This window comes from Styela clava, chromosome 7 (genome assembly GCF_964204865.1).
Source record: "Styela clava chromosome 7, kaStyClav1.hap1.2, whole genome shotgun sequence".
In the NCBI taxonomy this organism is placed as follows: Eukaryota; Metazoa; Chordata; class Ascidiacea; order Stolidobranchia; family Styelidae; genus Styela; species Styela clava.
Window position 1 is genome coordinate 17,180,613 of NC_135256.1, and position 23,035 is coordinate 17,203,647.

The 23,035-nt window shown below is 35.2% G+C and overlaps 2 protein-coding genes across 3 annotated transcripts; one reads left to right on the forward strand and one right to left on the reverse strand.

The window, feature by feature from the left end:
- Nucleotides 1-2,574: 2,574 nt before the first annotated feature.
- On the forward strand, nucleotides 2,575-16,536 carry LOC120328907 (uncharacterized). 2 transcript variants are annotated; one of them, XM_039395481.2, is made up of 8 exons: nucleotides 2,575-2,784; nucleotides 7,147-7,277; nucleotides 7,654-8,254; nucleotides 13,831-13,934; nucleotides 14,429-14,745; nucleotides 15,317-15,465; nucleotides 15,552-15,681; nucleotides 15,878-16,536. In XM_039395481.2, the coding sequence occupies exons 1-8, from the start codon at nucleotides 2,707-2,709 to the stop codon at nucleotides 16,006-16,008; spliced, it is 1,641 nt and encodes a 546-aa protein (XP_039251415.2). In that variant the 5' UTR covers nucleotides 2,575-2,706; the 3' UTR covers nucleotides 16,009-16,536. The 2 variants fall into 2 exon arrangements, with proteins under 2 accessions (XP_039251415.2, XP_039251416.2); XM_039395482.2 differs by lacking the exon at nucleotides 2,575-2,784 and adding an exon at nucleotides 5,566-5,995.
- Nucleotides 16,526-18,374, reverse strand: LOC120328909 (ankyrin repeat domain-containing protein 49-like). The gene is made up of 4 exons (XM_039395484.2): nucleotides 18,143-18,374; nucleotides 17,380-17,518; nucleotides 16,848-16,944; nucleotides 16,526-16,760 (listed from the first exon to the last, which is right to left on the reverse strand). The coding sequence occupies exons 1-4, from the start codon at nucleotides 18,277-18,279 to the stop codon at nucleotides 16,594-16,596; spliced, it is 540 nt and encodes a 179-aa protein (XP_039251418.2). The 5' UTR covers nucleotides 18,280-18,374; the 3' UTR covers nucleotides 16,526-16,593.
- Nucleotides 18,375-23,035: the final 4,661 nt, after the last annotated feature.

A 23,035-nucleotide genomic window follows, 5' to 3' on the forward strand; every position in this document is an offset into this window, starting at 1 on the left:
CACGAAAAATTTTATTTTTTTATGCCTTTTAAAGTTTATAAACATGTAGGCCTAAAGAATAAATGCAAAAGGTCAATTCCTCTTCCTTATATCTGCCTGATTTTGCTAAACTCGGTCCAGCAAATGAATAAACTGCAGTCTACGTCACAGCGTTTCCCAAACTGTGTTCCGCGAGCATCTTCGAAGTGTTCCGTGGAAAAGGAATCAAAAAACGTCTTAAATAGTCGCCATGGAGATCTATGGCAGGGCTTCCCAAACTAGGGGCCGCTAAACGAATTTTAAGGGCCGCAAAGAGAACACCAATTTTACAAAACATCAAAAACGCATATTTCGAACTGTTTACCATTATTAACGAGGACAAGGGCCGCGACGCGAGCTCAAAAGTTTGGGAAGTCCTGATCCATGGAACGTGAAGTTGTCGCCCAGCTGACCGTTCAATATCGCGTCACCATCGGCTTAAATCGTACTACCTGGAGAGGGATAGTGGCATTTTCGATAACTGTCGGCCTAGCTTTTTGACTGTTAAGTTCATTATCAAGTTTACAGCAATCATTTTGGTTTTGCTATGGGCAAACGAGTAGACCTAAAGAATAAAGGCAAAGGGTCAACTCTTCTTCCTCCATCTTTGCCTGGTTTTACTTTGAAATGCTGAAAAAATTACTCATTTTCGCTAAACTCTATTAAGTAGATAAATGCAGCGAAATTGCAGCAAGCGAAATTGCAGCAAGTACTTCTATCTCCATTAGACGTAACATTAGAGGCAAACACTACGTAATGGAGAGTAAACGACATAGAATGGTAAAATGAATTTATTGATTCATATACACACCATTTAACAATAATGAGAAATAATAAACCATTCGCGAATAAAGGGTGTCGCTGCTCGGGTCTTACGATCAGAATAGGAATCGTCATGCAAGCGCGATGATTCAAACGTGTTTCCCCGGTAATAAGACCTAACCTGAAAATGCGACCTAGCCTGAATTTCGAAAATGATTTTAATATAAGTCCTCCCCTGAATTAGGACTAGCAAGAAATCTTTCCTACTCCATACTTGTTTTAAATGGTTAAAAATCCATGTTTACCAGTCATTTTATTTCAAACTTGTTACATATAGGTAAATAGAAATTTTGTATATTATTGTATAGTTATTCTCCACTTTGCAATTTTGATTTTGAAAAATGAAAGACATCCCAAAACTAAGCCCTAGTGTTATTTTCAAAAAAAAAAAATTGAAGACACTGTCTTATTTTCGGGAAAACACGACATGATGATGTATTCACTAAGAATCGTGAGATTTTTGTTTTACCCGAGTTTTAATAATAGCGTTTCGAAGTCTAAAAGTCTTCGAAGTCAGGAGTCTAAAAAAGTACATTAGATACAATCCTTTGTGTATAATTTGTGGTCTCTTTGCGGCCCCTAGTTTGGGAAGCCCTGCACTAATCGATGGGGAAATAATATATATGAATGAAATATTTTTATATTATTATATTTTGTACCCGATATTTCTAATCAGATTATTGCTTTTTTGTTTAATTAAACGGGAACACTTTTCTAATTTCATCTCTTGAAGTACATAAAAATTTTTGAAATAAGTAAAAGTAATAGCATTCTGGCAAAAAATCAATCTTTAAGCACTGAAAATTTCAAAGCAACTGGTCCAGTATTAGAAGAGAAAAGCGATTTCATTATGACGAAAGAGAAGAATACTACTAACAAGAACAACAACATAATATTGAAACGATCGTTATGTACACTCACGTGTCCAAAAAGAAAGCGGTGACTTTTGGCTAAAACGTACTAAATTACATCGATTTGTATATGGCCCCTTCAGATTTTGATAGACTGAACGGCTCAATTTTTGAAACCATTGCTTGAGTTACAACAATGCAACGTTGTCACTGAGCCAAGAAGTGTTCAATGCACGATTTCTTTTCCGTGCGGATATCAGACATTCGGTAAAGTTTCATGACGTATATTATCATACTATCGAATCGAGACTAATGGTAGAGACAACATGAATTGAACATTTCCTGTTCCATATATATATATATATATATATTTATATTAAACGTAAAAATTACAAAATATTCCTATCTGAGAAATGTTTTAATTTAGGGTATTTTCAAAATTATATGCTTTCTAATACACCAATTGAAGCAGATTAAAATCTGATTATGAAATGACATACGCTCAATGTTCAGATATCTAATGATTGATATCTTTGCTTTTGTCACGTTGGACTGTGCGTCACAATGCGGATTGCGATATATGTAATATTGTTGCATATGTCGGACATGTTCTGCTTTGCACAAATAAAAAAGACGTGACATATGATACCGACCGCCTACAATACTCAACGCTGACCGATTTCGCATTGATGTGCTACGACTAAAGTGCTGATTCCGACGAAAAGGAAACGATTACCCGATTTCAAGCATCCTGTGAAAGAAAGACTGTAGGCTACATTATTTCGAATACTGTGCCTAACGTGGTACGTGGATAGAATGAGAACGTATTTCCTCTTCGTAGCATTCTCGGCACATCGCTGATCTAACTAACATTTCTGCCTGCGTTACTTAGAATGGTAAACAAATCTTACACGAGAGGTTATTAATTGACCGATTGTGAGGTAATACACACATGTGATTCGGGGGAAATACAGTTGCAACAAGTAGCAGACACGGAACATCCTACAAAGCGAAGATGATTAAAGGACACTCGAAAACTTGGCTGCATCAAGGATTTTTAGAAAAAATTATAAAGAATGATATTCCTCACGAGGTAACGAATTTGTTATTTTATTGTGGAAAAAAATTAAGAATAGGGTTGCCAATCGCCATTTGAATGGCGGCCGCCGTAGAGTGTGAGGCAAGGTAGGTATGGCACATCGGTCGAATTGTAAAGTAAACATATTTACTTATTTTTATGTTTAGAAATTACGAAAGTCCTTCCTTTTTATCGCCGCTTGCTTTTTCAATAGTAAAATTCATCAATTGTGAACTCGTGTCATCGGTTGCGAAAAAAAAACGTCGTATACTTTGGTGTCTTGGATTCACGTAATTTCGATTCGTTACGTCTCTTATCTGGTTGAACGTTCGCTATTTTATTCTTCGTCACGGCAGCAACTTCAATATTAATTTAAAAAAAGTTAGCAAATTAGTCATTTCTGATTTCTTCCCCGTCTAATCGACCAATGACTCAATCTCACGCAATCAAATGAAGTAATTTTGGAAATTCTTAGCCTCCAACATTCTACGCACCAAAAACAAGCGATAAATAGTCACAGATTAGACATTTTGTTGTTGAAAAATTATTGTCTGGAATTGTGTAACCAGTATTCTCTAATTTTGCGAAAAACTAGAAAAAAAAATTAGGACGGACACTTCTAGTATATATGCAAGTAGACTTTTTTAGATATAGTTACTTACGTATATACTTTACAAAGTTGTAAGCGAGCAATTGTACCAATAGTACTAATCAAATACCGAACATCTATACCCGCGAGAGGCGTGAATTTCGGAATTGAGTATCACAAATATTATGATGGAATTTTACGTTGTAAATGACGTCTGAAATATATACGTACAAGCATGTAACAGAATAGTGGAAAAATTTTCTTCATTGCTCTCATTCAAATCTGCTCGAAACTATACTAAAATGTCCTCTCTGTTTATATCCCAAATGCCCGAAATATGGGGTGTAAAAGCTCTGAACATTTTGGGGACGGAATTCCACACGCTGTATTCAAAGACCAAGGTCCAAGAATGAGGATGCTATTTCATATATATATATATATATATACCCTTGGGAAAATTTTAATCGAATTGAATGGCATGGTAATCGGGTTTATACTTGTCGAATATATATATGTACAACTTGAACACATAAGTGTCAGTCGAAATAAATCTTAATGGACAATAAAACTCGACGTATTTTTTTTTTTAAAGGTGAAATAAAAAGCACTTCGCAAAATAGCATTTCGTGCTGAACAATGGAAAATCTGTCACTCGAATGTTGTGAAGAAAAAAAAAAAATTTTTTTCTTCAACATCCATTTTGACTGTAATCAACAATTCTTCCTTTATCATTTAAAATATGAATCCGTAAAGTTCTAAATCAACAAAACATTTACAGTTTTGCAGCATAAAAATTATTCTTTTATGAATCTGAAATTTGACATGACAAAGCTCGTCATGATGGTGTTTTTAAAGTTACAGCAGCTAAGTAAGTGTCCGTTATATTAATCGGAATTTCATCCTCACAAACGCGCAGTAAACGTCTGGCAAAAAAAACGTGAAACGAAATTCGAACGATCGCTAATATTACGGTCATGTATGGCAGTGGTTACCAACCTTTCTACCCTGGCGGACCGGTAAGTATTATAATGCAATGTCGCGCAATCAATATGCTTCTAGACAAAACAGCGTCTCGTTATCACCTGCAGGGTCGCAACAAGTTCAATCTTACTTGAATATTATATAATACTGTCCCTGACTGTTTTCTGGTTTAAACAAAGAAATATGCATAACGTTTAATATGGATGGTCATATCAATCAGGAAAAGCACGCAGAACAGAAAAGGCACGCGTGCCGATTTTTAGGTTTCTGAATCTTGCGAGATTAATGGAGAGCATTCGCGATGAATCGAAGCCGTAAAAGCGAAAAGTGTGATTACTCGGCGCCAAGATGTCGCGAAAGACGTCGCAATATGACGGCGGAAGAGAGATTGCGTAATAAATCAATGCAACCTCGTTTATCTTCGGTGAAGCGATTGAGACGGCTTAAAAACCACAAAGAAAACGAAATTTCTCGCGGACCCGAGGTTGGGAACCACTGATGTAGGATGTAGGCCTACTCCAAAAAGCATCCAAGCATTTAAACAATTCGAAATTAAAAAAAAAAATAGAATTCTATGCCTTCAAATGTGTTATTAGCCTAGTCAAATGGTTCATAGAAAACGTATGCTCGCATAAATAGGCTGCTACGTGTGGCATGCTTACTTTAAGATGATCTTCGGAGGTATGCTTGCACCTAATGCTAAGCGCGATTTGCCGACCGACAAGTCCTGATTTAGGAAACGAACTATTTTCATATATTATATCGATTTAAAAGTTATTGCCCGATTTTAGCGTGTGTATTCATGTTATTGTGTGCTTTTAACAGTTTCGGGTGGACGGCCGCGTACTTGTACGATTTTTAACTTTGTCCTAAGCTATGCTCGTCTTCATGTATCTCTGCATTTTGTTTGTCCGTTTGTTGTTGTTTTTATGCCAGAGAGACTAAAATAAAATTGATTGATTACCCTGGAATGTTCTATTAACAACTAGGGTAAAAAAGCACAACAAAATGTAGAATCAAATATATGAAATATTCCTGGATCCTACAATCTCAGATTTTCATTCATGATTCACTGTGTCACAACTCACAATGTACTTGAATTCCGAAACTACACAGCCAGCACTGCCATGTCAGTGCAAGTGACGCACAGAAGACCTTCCACTCATCTCCAGTTAATAATCACTGGCCTAGTCTTTCGTGGGACATCACCGAAACAAATTAACGCTTCTCTGAAAGCGGATCCAGTCGGTATGCTTGAAGCGATATTTCCCAACAAAAAAAAACCCAACAACAAAACGATCCATAGGTACACTTCGTGTTTATTAAATATTTTCGTCCCATCGGGGGATATTTCAATCTTCGTCTATCTAGTTTCTGAGAAACCTTTTGTTCGCTTCACTCCACGTAAGAAATCAGATTCTGTTCGGAAATCGAAGCTTGTTTACATTTTGTCGCATACAGGGGTGCGTATGACGTCATTTTACGTACGTGCGAACTGACTTTCGGCGTAAATATCCACGCAGCCCTTTGTTATCTGTTTTTATTATGTCCATTTCCAAGCGTTTTTAACCTCCGTTGGGAACTTATATCAGTAAATGGTGGATCTTTCTTTAAGTACCGTGCCGGTATCTGCTTTATTTTACTGCATTGGATCAGGTTAGTACGAATATTTTAATTCAGTCTGCATATGGTACTTGTGATTGTTTCAGATAACTGTATTACATTGTCTGACTGTTAACATTAACACATATATTTTATGGAGTACTGCATTACTTTGTCTGTTTGTTGTTATTCAATTGACTGATTGATATGTCTGATTGTATAGCTTAGTACCATGTAGTTCCGTATTCATAGTTTTGTTCAGGTCCTTGAGTTTATATTTAGTTTAACTGTATAATGGTGTTTGAAAACAGTCATCAAGAGCTTTGCCTCATATCTACAGAAATATGTATCTGTCAGTGAATTGGATAGGATAGGATTTACATATTTATCTCTTTCAGTCTTCGTTTTGTTGTAACCAAAATCTTATTTATCAATTTACTAACTTAAAAACAGTAGTCATGTAATACCCTGACTTCTAAACTGCAGAACTGTGAACTTAGTCTGTTTGTGTCCAGTAGGTAATAACCCCGTAACTTGTGAAGCCAAAAAGATACATAACCAAATGAAAATACCCAAATTTGCTTAGAAGGCTTGGGTTAAATTGATACTTTAAAGCAGTAAAGCCATTTTTCTAACTCCATTCTGGAAAAATGAGTAAAATATGACCAAATTTCGTACAAGGGTTGGGGGTGACCTAGAAGAATAAAGTCGCAACTCGCAAGAGATCATAGGCAATAAAGAATTATTATTTGGGTATTAAAATTCATGAGAGCTATTATGATAAAGGTGTAAAATTTGTGTAATCTTTGCACAAAGGAAAATTTATATCGGATTTCTGTATCACGTATCATGTGGTAGTAAAGTTCTGTAATGGGGGTCAAGGAATAGTGTATGTAAAATAGATTTTGAATAAAACAAGACGTTAAAACATCTTTAAAAATTACCTACATTTGAAAACGATTTTCATAATGTTGATGCCATTTCACATGTCCTATTCGATTTCATTTCCGCTGCTTTCATGGCGGCATGAAGTTGACATAGATTGAAAGTTTTGTGAGATTGACAACACAGCTTTAATGTCTTTTTGTTGAATCTATATCGTATTCATCATTTCCAACCAGCTTGTTCGATCTAAAACAAAAATGATGTAAATCAACGTATGATAAAATATATTTTATTATAATGTCATGTGTTTCCATTTCTAGGAACTTGAGAATTTGGGACACAAGCATACATACAACAAGATGGATTTTCATAGTCCAACATATGAACATTTTGACACAGCAAATGCTAATCCAGAAGATTTCCACAGTGAGGAATACATGGAATATAGAAGGTAATATATGCTGTGACTTTTGTATGGATGTAATCAGTGCAATCTCACCAGAAGATTCTGTAAATTGTATTTGACAAGAACATGGAAGTAGCTACTAATACATAAGGAGCAGTATTTTTAAAACGCTCGGAATCATTGTAGGTTGGCATTGTCGACCCAGTTCATTTTGCCCTGAATAAGGTGGTAGGGTGAACCCAACTTATGATTTCTATGATTGAAGGTCACATATGAAAATTTGAACATCTATTTCATTGTAACACTATATGTATGTTTGATTAATGGTATATTATTGAAGTTATACATACAAGTATTGATGTAAGATTGAACAAATATCAATGAAAGCATTTATGATATTTTGACATTTTCTCTATTCCAGGAGGGTGTTTCAAGAACTGGCATCTGAATATGATAAATATGGAAACACTGACAAACAACAACCATCAGAGTCGAAATTAATATCTAATATCCCAAGAGAATATACTCTATCAGACATACAATACCCACTGTCTCCCACACAGGATTACAGTTACTCGAACAGTCTGCATTCTGTCTCAGACTTTCATGAAGATGATCCGTTGGTATCATTTGGCGATTTGTCGCCATCACAACAGCCTGTGTGGGACGACTCAGATTTACAACCTGAACAAATTTTGCCATCACCATCTTTAAAAAAGACATCAGAAATCACCTCGAGTGACCAAAGGACTAATTTAATTTCCTTTTCGAAAGACAATAATCCAAACGATAAAATGTCTCTATTGCATAATGAAGAGAATAGCTGGTACAAAAACACTTCTGAAGAAGACCATAGAAATAATGAGGATATAATTCCTTCAATGCATTGGACTGAACTGGAAAAGCAATTGGAAGTTTTGACAAAACATCATGAGGAACAAACAAATTTGAAGCAACAAAGCCCTGAAATACATAGAACATTCTCACCTCCATCAAAAAGAAGATCAAGGACTAACTTGCAGGTAATTATTTTTATAAATGTTATATTTTTAGTCGTAGGGAGTAATTTTAATAAAAATGCATGCAAATGCAATGATATTACTTCCGAAAGAATAATAGTGGATAAAAATCAAGCCACTGGAAATATAAAAAACAATATTTTCACGGTGTGAATGAAAAATTTAATAACATACAACAGGGAGGTGTCTGATTATTGAAGTACAAAATGTAGCCCTCTGTATGGCTTGCAAAAATGCATATTGATCTTGAAGAGCTGACTTGTCACATAGCTTTGTAGTTAATCTATTTCATTGTCAGTCATTACTGAGGGTTAAAATACCTTAATACTTTATCATCACATTTGCACAAAGGTGCTAAAAACAGCTGCCATTTTGCTCTTCGAACTGTACATAATAGCATGTTACTGATATAGGAATAGCATATTAGCAAACTTTGGATTCCACATTTTTCTTTGATACTGAAATGTGATTACTGAGAGAGAATTTCGTCAAACCAAGAAAACAATATATACATACATATATAAAAATCAAATAAAAAGATGTTTTTGGTACATGACTGGGAGGCAACGATACGACCTTTAGGGTTCATCAGAGTCAGTTGCCACAAAAATTAAATCATAGAACAAAGTCCATTTTCCATAAAAGCTAAAGTGTGTTGTTTGTTGCTGGGCATTGCACAATGATTCCAGGGTATTTACTTAGCTAGGTAGTCGCATGATTCCTATACCATGTAAATACATTGGTTGGGTTAGGTATTTGAAGATTCATTTAACACATTGTAACATTTTACAACGATATATCATATGAACCTCTATGAGAAGAACAGATTAAGAAAAATCATTAACTAGTATTCCAAAGACCCACAATGCGCCAATTTTATGGTCCATTACATCCTTTGTTAGGCTATTAACAAATCTTGCCATATATCATTTTTATTCTCAGTCTTGTGTTTTTAAAAACATCATCATGCCTGGAAGTGTTTTCCTAAATTACCTAAGTTGTCTAAGTTATTCAATTTTGGTTTATTATTCATTTATGACATATAATGATTGAGTGATTCCTACGAACACAATTAGGGAAGGAAATATCATCAAATAAGGAAGTGGACTATTCATCATGCTTTCAGTGTTCAATTCAGAAAATTCACTATTGAAATTCCCCATATGTAATTAATCAGTATGTGGAGAAACTGGCTGATACAAAAAAAAATTCATCATGCTTTCCCAATGTGGAGTATTTTAAGAACATTTTTGAAAGGTTGCTATAGAAATTCCCAATATGTAATTTATGAATAACAGCATGTGAAGAAACTGGCTGAAATAAAATGAATCAATTGATGATACTAATATGGTTTCTATTTTCCCTTTAAAAATATGCCTAAATCAAAGAAACAAGTATAAGATATAAAGGGTCATGTCTAGAGTCATTAGATCAATAACTAGAAATAAATTTCATTCAAATTGTATCCCTATGGAACTTGGATGCTATTTTTGGATTCAATGAATGAAATGACTAGTTGGTATTTTCCGTGATGGTAATAGCAATACTCTCAACTAATTTAAGGTTTTTGATATCTGAAAAAACTTGAAATATTGCTTTATTAATATTTTGGCCATCTTTTCAATTTTAAATGCAGTAAAAGGAAATTTCACCAGCCTGGACAATTATAATTAAATAGTAGACTATACAATAGTCATAACCTGAATATTAAAAATGCAATCTTTGTGCAGTGAATCAATACTTTAAACATGAATTGGTTTATTTCCGAGTAAATCAATAAGTTTTTCATAAATCATTACTATCTGACAATTCTGAGATAATTAATTTTAGGGTGAATTCCATTTTAATAACTCTTCTGAGGTCAACGGTTTCTTCCTAGAAACTGGTCATTGTGATAACAAGTAGAATATTATACACAAGACAGACTTCAGCACAAGGATACGATGTAGGGCGACTAATGCAATTACTATAACTGAAAAAGGTATATTGAGTGCATTTTTGGCCAATGACTGAATATATTGGGCAATCAAGTCTGGAATACTTGACTTGGTGAATCAAGTCTGAAATACTTGACTTGGTGACGATTATATCATATTGACTTTCCTGAAAAAAAGATATTTATGGCGGGTATTTGGCCAGGCATAATCTATTATTGACGAGACTACGTCTGACGGACGAACGGTGGTTTGGACACTAATAGGAAATGAATGCATGTGATGTTTGGATCAGGTAGCTACAGCTCTAAACAAATAAAATAGTGGGTTAAATAAATATGTTAGACCCTTATCAATGTTTCTTGCTCTAGTTTCTGAACCCTGCACGATCGATGTAATCTGTTGTGCTAAGTTGCATCATTCTCATCGTCTTCCTTAAGCGTCAGTGTTCCCATCTTGGTGAGTTTTACTGACGGCACCCTAGGTCTCTGGAATACATCTTTCATGCCATCAGAATCAAAATGCGGTTTGACGCATGTTTCAAATGGTTTCGCTCATGTATAGCGAATAGTTCAGCATGTTTGTAACAACAGTCGTTAGCGATAGTCAACAAGTTAGCGATCAGTTGACTTCGGTATGGAATGTGAAAACCCGTCCAAGCGTTTACGCTCACTATCTCTCAATGGAAAATTTACTTATTCTGGGAATGTTTGGAAATGTCAGTGGGTTTGAAAATATGGCCCGATATGATCTGTAATCGATTTGAAGAAATCTTCCTCAAGAGGAGCCAACATAAAAACGATTCGATTTTATTACTGAGTTCGTAATAAAAATAAATACAGAGTCACCACGAGATTTATACATTTAAATGCTATTTTAGCGGTAACGAGATGTAACAGGCGTTCGCGAATTTAATGAAACAAATAGTTAATCAGAAAAAGGGTATATTTTACCCACGCGAAATAATGCATCATATGTGGGATCGAGCTAAAAGTTTTATGTCGGGACCAGTCAGATGCATAAGCAGTAGTCAATAGAAGTTTAAAAATGCAGGACATTACTTCTCAGTTACAAAGGTAAGTTTCAAGATGGAGGAATATAAACGAAGGTAGGCGTGTTCGTGCCATCAGCAATATCTTGGGCGCATTTTTTGTCCGCGCTTAGTAAGAATAGTTCCAAGAAATTAACGAAGAAGGGAGTATTCATTGCTCGATCATAATTGCGGTTCCTGGGTAGATTTTACTTCACTGGGTACACTTTAGTTATGCCAAATGAACACGCTCAATTTGGTTATCGATTGTGCGTTTTTCATTCTTGAACTTCACTCCAGTGAAGCAAGTCGTAGTTTTAGCTTGGGCAATCTAGCTAAAAAAGACAATGAATAATTCAAAAGTGCGTTAGGTTTTCCATTAGGACGCCAAGGCAGAAAACTAGGTCACTTTTTATTACGGCGCCAGTTTGTTTTCTCTGTACTATTACGCCTGAGTAGATGGGATTGGGCAATTTGTTTGCTATGAAAGACTGGGTGAACTTTGATCAAGACACTACTCTGTATAAACTATTAAAGCCATAGTTTGCGTATGTCCACAAACTGCGTACACGTAGCTACAGTTACAGCACAAAATAATTTTAAGATGATGTACAGTTATCGTTAGATTGTGGTAGTCTATGAACGCAATACTAATTTCATCAATGGTTGATACTAAGGTTATGACGTAATCACCATAATTATGACGATTAACGAGCAAAGGCAAGTGATACTTGTGCGAAGTTTTTACAGTATGCAAGCAAAGAGTACGCGATGGTGATATCCCTATTCCAGCTAAGTAAAATATGTCTTTGATTACACAATGACACCTAATTTCTAGACAGTGAAACTGCTGACTTTATTGGACGGATTGTTTTGCGTCAGTTGAATAGATCGATTAGTTTGAGATCTGAATTTTGGCAATATAGTGTTTGGCTTCCCGCCGAGAATATGTGACGCGACCTAATAACGCCTTGTATAATGCTGCAAGTAAGGGCAATAAAGAGTTTCGGTCACGCGAATTATTCTTATAAATCAGCTGTTAACGCAATATATAAAAATATAATATATTTAAGCGTAATTCAAACTTGAGCATATACGCACAGTGCAATGTATTAGTCCGAATTTGGCAGTTCGTACGTGTATGCCATCCTTGGCATGAGGTAAATTTCTTAGCCACATTGAGGCCGGTCTCGTTGGTTGAAATACAATTTGAAAATGCCAAAGATCAAGATTCGTTTCTAACAGAAACTCAAATTACTGCAAATTACTTTTTGTTTGCAATATGTTGGTTTATTTTTACCTTATTTAAAAAAAGCCGGCAGTCAGACGGATCAATAAAACATATTTGGTCGAATGACGGAATGTCGTCATAAGAAATGACCGTACCAAAGACAAGGCTGTGATAATCAAATTTATCTGACTCTCTGAATTCCCACGGGATAAGATCGGCCTTAATAGCATAGCTTTGGTATCAAAGCTCCGACGCATTTGTGTGAAGAAAGGCTGATGACTGTATCGCGCCTTGGTGAGATCGCCAAACGCGACCTAGTTTTAGGATGCGATTTAAGTCGGGTAGATTTAGTTAGTTTGTTTGTGATTATTGTTTTGAAGTCTTATTTTGCGTTTTCAGGTTATGGATAACGCAAGGCTATAGGATAGGAGTATTGTTGTGATGACCAGAGCTATAGTTTTGCGTACAGGATGTAGGCGTAAAATATAATTAAACCTCTTATTTGTTGCATTTATGATAATGTAGGAGTTAGATATTAAAAATTTTAATATATAATCTCGTTGCAGTTTACGATTAGATTAATTATTAGTATTTTATACAAGGTAGCATTAACATGGAAGAAATGTCAGTATTCGAAGACAAAACGTTCAATATGGCGTCAATAGTCATAGAAGATGCCAATATATGGAGTTACATGAAGGCAGATGAACTTTTGTCTTCAGCTTTAACCTTGCGTGAATTGTTACGTCATTTACATGATCCCAAACGAATGATCGCCGAGCAGAAGAAAAAGCGTCGTAGGCGGTATTGTTGCGCGCATGTCAGGCACAACAAAACTGGCGAACCAGTAAAATCAGAATGTGAATACTTCGACGTAAACGGCAATCATCGTAGGTTGCCTGAGAATGAAAGTTTTGACTACGATATTACAGATAAGTCACACAATGATTGCCCACGATTCGACCGCTTCAGAACATGTTCTCTTTGCAAAAAGTGCAAAACCGAAGCCATCGGACCCTTATCTACCACGCCCGAGACATTTCAATCAATCAAAAAGGTTTGTGGCAAGGCATTGATTTACGGATATCGCAACGTCGTTCACCGCCCAATTGCGATGGTGGTAGTAAGATTGATATTTTTGCAATCTTCATAGGTCAAACATGTTCAGATTACCGAGTGACTAATGAGCCACTGTCGTTATGAATATATAGGTAGATTAAATTCTGCGAAATACATTTATTTTTGAATTAAAATGCAAATGCGTGGGTTTGAAATCATTCAATATTGATTGGTATATGATCGTTGTTTATCTTGAACCAAAGTTTTGTGTGTTTAATCTTATTGATTTTTTTATTTGTTCTTTATGTATTATGCATTATTTCAGAAACAAAAGAATGACAGAGAAGCGATGCTGCAGAAGTTATCAAAAGGTGATCCAGACATTGATAGTGTTCCATTTGGATCTGATAAACCATGGTATCAACCAAGGTAATTTTTCTTTTGAAAACAAATTACCCTGCAATCGGACTTTCTAGCAGCAAACATAAAATCGGATTTATCAATTTGTTATGCATAGTACAACGATCATATGGGGTCTAACAGATGAATTTAATACTATAATTTATTTTGTTTAATAATAGATTTTGTATATTTATAGACATTATATTTTGCAAAGTGGAAAATATTTTAAATAAACATTGCTATAACTGGTTTTCTGTTTTTTCATTCACATGAAAATAAATGAGTTTTAATTTGATGTGTCGAATATGAATTGATCAAAATGAAAAAAATTCAATTGTAATATCCAGAAGTGTGCCATATTAAATATAAACTCATCTCACATCTATCCAAGTATTTGAAGCATTCTGGACGTCTTGAATCTAATTCAATCTATCGCTGAACCCTGAACATTACAGTTTCAGATATACTATTGTTACTTCTGTATATTCTTAACAAGCAAAAACTATGTCTGATTTTTTTAGGTTGGAAAGATCCTATTCTGGAAACAACCAAAATCTACAAATCTGCTACATAAATAACTCATGCTCATCCTCCGACAGTGAGGAAGCTGGTACTGATTCTAAGACCTCACCATCATCAATGGGAAAATCCTCTACTTCTTCCCCTGTCCTATCATCACCCGGTTTTGGCACAAGAAGGAATCTTCCCTCTTATCGTATGTCTTCCTCATCCTCCACTGTCTCTCTCTCATCTACATCATCTGCTGGACATCACAATTCATCCTCATCTCTACCTGGTGATGGAGAAATTATCAATATTAGACCAAGCATAAACACAGGTATAATGATTTAATTGCATTATATGGGCGGGTACTGTCACTTAAAATATAAGATATAACAATTGCAAAAATATTACTGGGCGAGAGCAATAGCCAATCTATTATCAGCATACAAATACTGGCATAGCTGTCTTTCTACCAAAATCTGCTGTCCTAAATCAATTAAAAAATGGAATCTAAAATGTTTTTGATCATCAACTAATCTTTCTTCAACACCAATAACTGTAAAAATTTTATGTATTAAATTAATGGGTACTCCTGAAGTATGCGCACCAAGATGTCACATAACCTGTTACACAACCTGAGTTCAGGTTGTGCGCCATCTTGGTGTGCATGCTTCAGGAGTTCCTATTAATGGGATGTCATGTAATGCAAGTAAATTTCCAATAAGATATTATACATGGGTATGAAATTGCTCTGGTTTATATGTCAAGAATTCTTAAAGTTGCCCGGATTTGCAACATGTCTATTATTAAAACTAATAATCTCATTTAAAATGGGTCAGATTATTACGCCTAGTCTATAGCTTTGTGGACTTAAGAATGTTTAAATGAAGGTATATTTATTACAGATGACATTCCAAAACCCAAAACTAAGCAGGAACAACTTGAATTGCAAGCAAGGATAGCAATCACTCAAGCCCACCAAGAAGCCAGAAGACTAGCAGCAGAAGAAAGGCGGAGGAATAGAAAGGGAAGCAATGCATCCACTGATAGACTGGTATGCAAAATTTGGTCTTGAAAAATCTCAAGACATGCCAGCATTTTTCTCCTTTTTCCTATTGATTGATTAATTTCTTATTACAGCTTAATGTTCCACTTGATGATGCAACAAGATTAAAAGTGAAGACAAGATCTTTATCTCGTGACGATTGCCACAATATGACGGATGGCCAACTCCAAGTCATATTAAATAATATGCATGCTGAGAAAGAAGGTATGTTTTAGAAAGGTCAATAGTTTTGCATAAGTGGTAGAGAATAAGCTTTAAATCTAACTCGGCCTATTTTCCGGTGTTTAATATTTGTAGGCTTGCTAGAAGTACAAATAAATAATTTGCAGTATTTTAAGTCCCATGACTATGTTAGTTAGCATTAACACAAAACTATAACGAGATTTCAAATTTTGTTCAGCATTGAATGATGAGTTGAAAGTCATATTGGAGCTTAGAGATGACCTTCGAACAGAACAAGATGCCAAACTGATTGATGTTGATGATTACAAAGCAATGCTGTCTGCCACAGGTCCTGAAACCACAGTGTGATGTGAAATGTAGGACACACACCAATTATGAAACTCTGTGTCATACTGGGTCGAGTTATCTGGAAATCTTGTAAATTATGAAAAAGAGAATCCCCTGGTATACAAGTTATTTTTCATCAGACTCGTACCTCTATGAAGCGATGTGCATTATTTTTAACACATTTTTTTCATTTTTGCACTTGTAGAATAAGGGAAAATTTTTAAAAATTAACATTTTATGGCATTTTCAAACTATGATAGTTAGTGTAACACTGTTTTGCTGGTCCACTATTTGATTTTCACTTCTATTATTATTACAACAGCTGAATAAGTCGAGGCATTGTGACCTCTCAGCTTCTTTTGTGAGCACTGACTTAATTAAGATTGTTGTTGTTGCATACTTGATTTACTCATCTTGCCAAGCTTTACTTAAAACTTTCTTCCATCATGTAGCATTTTTCACCATATATGCCTTCAAGGCCTCTGTATTATTCATTTTTAAAACAGTTGATTTTATTGATATTAATAAATTTATTCGCGGCCAAACTAACATTGATTGCACATATGGGGTGGGAAGGACTTCCAGCAGCCAAGTGGTAGTGATTATTCAACAGTATTCTGTAACACTTGTTGCGACAGCATCAAACAGGTTGCTATACTTGTCGGTTCTCCTCGCAATTTCATAAGCTGTTTCTCCGATGGAATTCTTCAGATCTGGTTTCACATCTTTCTGTGACAGCAAGAGCATCAATATGCTTTTAGAATTTTTGCAACCTGAAAGTAAATAACATTGACTAAAATTAGAGGGGCCTTTGATTTAATTTCACCAGAGCTTGTAGTGATTGTAAAACATTTGCTCACTTGCTGCAAGGTGCAGTGGGGTTTGTAATCCATGTGATTGTGAATTGACATCAGCACCATTATGAAGTAAAATGCCGCAAACTCCAACCTCATTCCACTGTAATGATAATATCTGACTATTAACTTCAAAATGGTGATTCATTGTTTTGAAAAAGCTAGTGAGAGCTGGTTTTGTTATGTGAAAAGTCTACAATTTTAACATAAAAACACAATTTAGTGAGATGGAATAGCGTTGCATATTGAATGCTAGCAGTAAGAGTTGACTGCAGTGATTTTGTGAACAGAGTGAAGAAGCGTACTATTATTAGAATAGAAAATGGTAATTTATATTTATCTGAAGGGAAGACCAATGTCCAATTTCAATTTTCTCAGCCTCATAAACTACCTCTTCAACCCAGAAATGACTGTAGCGAAGATATGTTGCTATGGTCATCTGAGACAGCTAGAACAACAGTTATTCTCAGAAGCACTTGCAAGTAACTGGCATTTTTTCCTAGAGTTATAAGCATCACAAAGTTTTACAGTTACCAACTCTGCATGCTGAATGTAAAGGAGTCCAACCATCACTAGTTTTTGCATGAAGATCTGCCCCTTGCTTCAGAAGAAACTTTACCACTTCTGTGCGTCCTTCATATGATGCTCTGTGCAATGCCGTGTATCCATCTCCATCCCTACAATAATGCCATTTTACAGATTACATAATCCAACCACATGTCATATAACGACAATATATAAATACCTAATATTATTAATCTCTAGATTTAAACAACTACATAGAGATATGAACATAAGTAAAGAACTACAATTGGAATAAGATTAAAATTCTGTTTGGTTAATTCAAGAAACAATGTTTGTGCTATTCAATTAATTAACATGTATACTAATCTTGCAGTCTTATGTGACAATAGTTAAAGATAACTCTTTGCCTTTTGCTGTATTGCAATGTGTTGATAGTTGAAACAAACTTTTTGTCTATTGCATACTGTTAACTAACATCATACATGGTTATTGATTGAGCAAATTGGATAAATACACCATTTTCACCCTAGCACCGTAGCAAGAAAATACACCAGGTAAAAGACCATCATCTAACCAATGACAAATGTCATTGATCTAACAGTGTAAATGATATCATTAAATTACCCAGTTAAGACCTCTTTAGGGCTGAAACTAGATTCCATTTGTAAAAACAGATCATTCAGACATTGAAATCACTGACAGTCTTTAGATCTTACAGCAGTTTAGCAGCTGGTTTTATTAAAATCAAATCTATCACAAGTAGTAGGGTACTATACCTGTGAGAAATCACCGTAGGTTCTTGCAAAATAATATCCTGTAGCAGTTCCAAGTTTCCCTTTTCAGCTGCCCAAAGAAGTTTTTCTCTTATGTCATTAGGTTCTACATCGTCTTCTTCCTCCGAGCTGGAAATCATAACGCACCACTCTACTCTGCAGCATGCGTAGTGCCCGAGGGGAGCGTTTATATAGTTTTTATATACTACACTAGTAAGTCTATACAAAAAAATGTGGATATTAGTTGCAAACTAATCTTCAACAGTCGTCACCGTAGGTACTGTGGAGCATAACTGGATGAAGCAGGGCTGCCACTTTTGCCTGACTAAAAACATCTAGATTGACCTCGAGAAACATCCAGATTGAAAAATAAAACATCTAGAAAATACATCTAGATATGAAGTCATTGAATTTAATGAAAAGTAACCACAATACAGTAATATTAGATGTCGAAGAAGCTAACATCATCACCTAGAATTCAATTCCCACCTGCAGAACTTACAAAAGACCTTGTTCTTATCATCTGAATGGGCAAACCATTCCTTAAGCCAATCTTTTCTAAATTTTTGCTGGTAGTGTATACACTTTGGCATTTTGAAAAGTTGATGTTTAAAGAGAGACACATTCAATAGCACTTATTATAGCGGTCTTACTACTTACTGAATACAGAAACACCGCAAAGAGCGCAAAACAGCGCAAAACAGAGGGAAACGGCGCAAAACAGTAGGGAAACAGCGCAAAACAGCGCGAAAGAGCGCAAAACAGACGGAAACCGTGTGAAGCAGAAAAAAATTTTGCGATGAGTTCGGGGCACCTTGTTTCTGCTAGTAGTACCGCATTTAACATCGGTTTGATCTTGCAAAAATTGGTAGTGAGAGACGTCATTTGCATAAATTACGGTGGTGCTCAGAGATCCTGCTGTGTTTAATAGAATCCGGTGACACGGAAAGAGAAAAATTTGATGATTCACCAAACCAGAAAAATACGCATATTTTAAGACCAAAACAAATAGACTAATTAAAAAAAAAAAGACTCAATGTTTTTTGTAATAGATTGGGCGGTAATAATGATGCCAAGACAGGCGCACACTTGTTAACTGTGCTTATTAAGTTTTACGCTTCTACTTTTCGTTTTAAATTCAACGCTGGTTTAGTAAATGGCAAGACAGTTCAGTAAACTTTCAAAATATACTTATACTTCTCCTCGATGATGAAGAGTCTTGAAGACACAAGGTGGCTTCACACGCACAGATTCAGATTCAGATATTTTATTTCCGTCGTGCATGAAATATTGTAGCGACACAAGTAATAAGAAAAAAAAAATGCTAACAAAAAGATCAATTGAAATAGAAAGGCACACAATATTTCCGCAATTGACGCGGGGCCGCGAAAGACTACCAGAGTCATCGTGTCAGCGACACCGTGTTTGCTGAGTTCAACAGCAGATGACGTCAAATAAAATCAACTAATTATTCTTTAACAAAAATGGGAATACAATTTGGCAAAATAATATCGAGAGAGTCAAGAGATTACTGATTATAGTAACTAACTGTAGTAATTACTGATTATATAGTTAAAGTCAGTTTAGCTTATTAACGTAATGCTAGTGGAATAGTGCTAGTGGAACGTAATGCTAGTGGAATAGTGGATCCTATTTCAGACCACCTGCCAGTCCTGGTTTGCATTCCATTAAGAAAAAAACTTCGCAAGGCAGAAAACGAATACTTCAGGCAATATAATATCTCAAATTTAGATAATTTTAAACTCATGTTAGAACAAAGTGACTTTTCTGCTGTGTTCAGCAAAACAGATCCTGATATAGCCTTCAGAATTTTTAATGAGTATTTTTCTGAATCTTTTAAAACTTGCTTCCCTCTGAAGAAAAGAAATATTAAAAATAATAATAAATGGTTTGACAAGGAACTCTTAAAAATGCAGAAAAAAAAGCATAAACTATACAAAAACTATCTTACTGAAAAATCAGAGCAGACCAAATTTAAATATTCAGAATGCAAGAAAAAATATGAGAAATTGATAACTGCTAAGAAACAAAATTATTACAAGTCATTACTAGGTAGACATCGTAATGATCTTAAGAAAACTTGGCGTACTATGAACGATCTGCTTGGGCGTTCTAAACCAAATCTAACAAAAGTATTTTCTATTAACGGCCAGGAAACCTCGGATCCTGTCGAAATAGCAGATCATTTTAACTCGCACTTTTCTACAATTGGAAATAAAATGGTCGAACGGTTTACTCATACTAGAAGGGATGACTTTAAGCAATATATGGGGCATCCCAGTAAAACCTCCATGTTTCTTGCCCCGACAACAGCTTTCGAAGTCCAAAATATTCTGAAATCTTTTCGACCCAAAACCAGTTGTGGAATAGATGGAATTCCCTTTAAAGTTATACGAATGATGCCCTGGAATTGTATTTGTGCTCTCGCACATATCTTTAACTGCTCATTACAATCTGGTAAATACATAGACCAGTTCAAATTATCCAAAGTTATGCCATTGTTCAAAAAAGGAAATGCAAAAGATGTAAAAAACTACCGACCGATCAGCTTACTTCCCGCATTTTCAAAAATTCTAGAAAAAATTATGTACAAACGACTCAACAATTTCCTAGACCAAAAAAATTTCTTTTATTCACAACAATTTGGCTTTCGTCAAAATCATTCAACATCTCATGCAACATCCCTGCTTGTCAGTAAAATTCTAGAAGGATTTGATAAGAATGAGTATACTCTCAGTATGTTCTTGGACCTTTCCAAGGCATTTGATAGTATTGACCATGACATATTACTAGCCAAATTGCACCATATTGGCGTTAGAGGTCAGAGTTATAATTGGTTTAAAAGCTACTTATCAGGAAGGAAACAAGTAGTTATATACAATGATGTAGCATCTAGCACATACTGTAATTTGACTGTAGGTACTTTACAAGGTTCTATTTTGGCTCCATTATGTTTTTCAATCATTATTAACGACTTTCCGAATTCTCTTCTTCACTCTGATATCATACTTTTTGCTGATGACTCAACGCCATATCTTCGAGGCAAAAACTTGCCTGAACTTTTGACCAAGGCAAATACCGACTTAGAAAATATTCAAGCTTGGTTGTCTGCGAACAAACTCACTATTAATGTCGATAAAACTAAATATATGATATTTAGCACGCCGAAGCAAAAGTGTCCAACTCTGCAACAAAATTTGGAATTAAATGGAATAAATATAGAAAGAGTTAATCAGACTCGCTTTCTGGGTGTAATGATCGATGATAAATTGTCTTGGAAACAACACACCAATATGGTTCTATCGAAAACAAGGTCGTCTCTTAGTGCCATTACGAAAATAGCCAACTACTTAAATACATCTTGTTTAATATCTCTATACCACTCTCTGATAGAAAGCCATATTCGTTATTGTGCCTCAGCTTATGTTCATCGCCAATCGTCCATTCTCAAAAAAATTCAAAGTGTTTGCAATCGCTTTATTAGAAGAGTTTTTCATAGAGGTAATCGCGAAAAAATTGACGACTTATTTAAAGAGCATAGGCTACTACGAGTTGTGGATTTAGCTAAATTCGAACTATGTAATATGATGTTCTCTTGTCACATTGGAGAGCTTCCGTCCAGCCTGAACAGCCTGTTCCAAGCAAACCCAAATTCAAACAGCAGAAATAAAGATAATTTTTTTATTCCATTTGTCAGTAAAAGTATTTCACAAGAATCAATCGCAGTATGTGGACCAAAAGCTTGGAATTCCCTACCTGATGACATCAAAAATTCAAAATCGAACTCAGAATTTCGTTCCAAACTTAAACAATATATATTATCATCATATTAGCAATTTTCTCTGCTTTGAACATGTTACTGTTTGGAGATTATTTTTTTTTAAGGTCAGTTCAACACCGAAAGGGAGAGCTGTTGATTATTTGGATTGAATGAACTATCAGGAAACTGTCCTCCTCTTCAGTCACCATAGACCAGCTGACAATTTCAATAACTCCACAGGATACTTCACCCGGATTCAATATAGAACAATGGACTGAATTAATAACTAGCACACCATTCTAATTTCATTATCATGCGTAATTAGACAACAACAAAAGCACAGCAATTTAGGTTATAGATAGAATGCTCAAATAGTAGGGAGTAGGGACAATGGTTTTTGTCTGAGTAGCATGCTGTTCAATTTATTTCCATTGTTGCTACCTATCACCGAATCACACTTTTTCTTCTGCTCATCCCAGGATACCATATAATTTTATTATTTTAATTTACATTGGAAAATCCATGACATGGTAAAATGGCTTCTCTTTATAACTTATCATTCCCTATCCCACTGTACCTTTATACCTTTCTAATCTTCTGGCTGAAATGCAACCATAATAGGTTTTGTGGAAATGCTTTTTATCAATTTTTTTTATTTATTTTTTTTGAAACTTCATTGTTTTTGGCTGAATCCAGAATTTCAAAAAAAACCTTATAATAGTGAGTCATTTGATACATATCTTTTTTATCATATTTCGCCAAAACCTGTAGGGTCACATTTTGGCCAGAACAGCCATAGACCACTTATAACACTGTCGCCCTTGAGTGGTGCATACCATATATGTACACACCCTTTAAACTTGACCATTCCCGCGTTTTAGAGTATGTGGTATCATCACTCAATGGTATTGTACATTCATCCAAATTCTTAATTTTTTTTTTTTTAAAAAAAAAAAATTTTATTACTATATTCATATGCATTGTGTTTCATGTTGTGTTGTGTCTCTATTTATAGATGTTGTTTTGTCTAACAAACTCCTTTGTACAAACAGTTTTGTACACTCCACCCATATCCCTGTTACCGCATCCACCCACCCTCCTCGCACAACTGCCTG